We start from the raw sequence: 1,991 nt of genomic DNA on the forward strand, positions 1-1,991 counted from the left end.
TTAATAATGTGTGTGTATTGATTACTGACGTGTAAATGGTTGCCCTTTGTGTTCCTGTTTTTAACCTACTTCCCTTATTAATTGTGATTTTTTGTGATTTTTATTATCTGTGTGAGAGATGTTGTAGTGTTTGACTTCCTGCTGCTGATCAGTCACGTAGTGTGAAAGACTCCAGATCAGAGACTGAAAGTTGTGTCGTGTGCTGGTTTCGGTTCTGTTTGTGCCGGTTCCCGCCCAGGTGACGGTCTTACCTGATGTGTCCGACCAGCTCGATGAACTTGTGGCTGGTGAAGTAGAAGGCGAGCTCTGAGATGTGGCTCAGGATGGAGCAGACCCCGAACAGGGTGGTGGTCCCGCCCAGGTCCTCTAAGTGCCAGTACAGGAAGGTGAAGACGAAGCCGTAGCCGAAGCCCATGAACCAGGCGACGAAGAGGACGGAGCTGTAGCGAGCGCTGCAGAGGAGCTTCAGCAGGTCGCTGTACTGGAACTCCTCAGCGGCGTCGGGTCCGATGGGAGTCTGCTCCGAGGACTCGGGGACCGTCCTCGGGGTGTCCGCCACCACCCCCTCTGGAAGCTCCTGCCGGTAGTCAGTGCTTTTTTCAAAGTAAAACTGAGTGGCAACGATGAACGCCACGGCCATCAGCACGCCAAACGCGATGAAGGCGATCTGATAGTTGTGGAGGCGGAATTCGGGAACGACGCACATATCGATTATGACTTTGACGTGTGTGTGGTCGATCCAGATGCCCACCAGCAGCATGGCCAGACCCCAACCGAGCGAGCCCCACATCCTCTGCAGCCCGTAGCGGTCGCGAGCTTTGCCGAGGTACTGCAGGGTGATGGTGTCCACGATGGTGACGGCGGGAGCGCTGAAGAACTCGCCGACGATGACGACGAGCAGGATGAGCAGGAAGATGCGCTCCACCTGGTCTTTGTTGAAGACGATTTGGGGCTGAAGAGGGGAGTTGGTGGTCGTGGTCGTGGTGGGGATGGTGGTGTTTGGTGTTTGCTCGGTGGTGTTAGCCGGCTTGAAGGGAGCCGCCGAAGTGGCGTTGGCGTCCACGCTTCGGGCGTTTCTCTCTAGCGCGCTGAAAGACGAGGCAACGAGTTCAGGAAAACCAGGGAGGTCTAGAAAGCTCCGGCGGATCCTGGTGTGGTTGGTGGAGTTGCTGAACTGCGTGACGTTCTGGAGCGGCAGAGTCGTCATCGCTGGCGCCTCCGTCGTCGTCGGAGCGACATCTTTCTCCACGCACGTCATCTCAGCCGGTTTGACGAAGCCGATGCCGCAGTTGAACACCAACCAGCACAGGACAGAAAACAGCAGGACGGCTTTGCCCTTCTTGAAGCGGTCCGCCACCACGCCCCAGAAGGGGGCGCTGCAGAACTCGATGAAGTATCGGATGCCCACGAGCAGCCCGCTGCGGCTCGCCGACAACCCGAGCTGCTTGTAGTAAACCGCCAGCAGCGGGTGCAGCGAGCCGTAGGCAGCGTAGAAGAAGAAGTAGAAGACTTTGGAGATGAGGAGGTGGCTGTTGATGCGGACGCACATCCTCTCGCAGCAGTCCATGGAGTCGGGGCTCGAGGACGGCGGCTCTTCTGGTGCCCCGTCTGAGGCGGGCGCCGGCGCCGCAGACACACCGGCGTGCTGCTCCGTGGACCGGCTGCTGAACGGATCGGCCAACACATACTTCCTCTTCTGCTCCTCCTCGTCGTCCGTCAGGATGGCGACCTTGTCGTCAGCTGCCATATCTGGAAGATAAGGAAATGAGAGCGGCTGTGAGGCGTGACGGCGTTCAGTAACCAAATGAGGCCGAAGTCTTCAACTGACGGACATTATGTGACAGGAAACGTTACAACACACTATGAGTCGGTGATCGTCTTATAAAGGATTGGATCTTGTGTCAATATAATTAAAATATAGTAAATATGATGCTTTTCACAAATTAATCCATTTGTAAACACAGGTCGTATTTTTGAGGATCGATACGATA

The 1,991-nt window shown here is 55.8% G+C and overlaps 1 protein-coding gene across 2 annotated transcripts in view; it reads right to left on the reverse strand.

Moving 5' to 3' along the window:
* Positions 1-1,991, reverse strand: part of LOC118339898 (major facilitator superfamily domain-containing protein 6-like) — an 11,516-nt gene that overhangs the window by 8,698 nt on the left and 827 nt on the right. For both annotated transcript variants that reach the window (XM_035677711.1, XM_035677712.1), the window contains exon 3: positions 252-1,749. In XM_035677711.1, the coding sequence (XP_035533604.1) occupies positions 252-1,747 (1,496 nt within the window). In that variant the 5' untranslated portion in view covers positions 1,748-1,749. The remainder of the gene's footprint in view (positions 1-251; positions 1,750-1,991) is intronic.

This window comes from Morone saxatilis, unplaced genomic scaffold (assembly GCF_004916995.1).
Source record: "Morone saxatilis isolate NCDOM2014 unplaced genomic scaffold, NCSU_SB_2.0 Contig6, whole genome shotgun sequence".
In the NCBI taxonomy this organism is placed as follows: Eukaryota; Metazoa; Chordata; class Actinopteri; family Moronidae; genus Morone; species Morone saxatilis.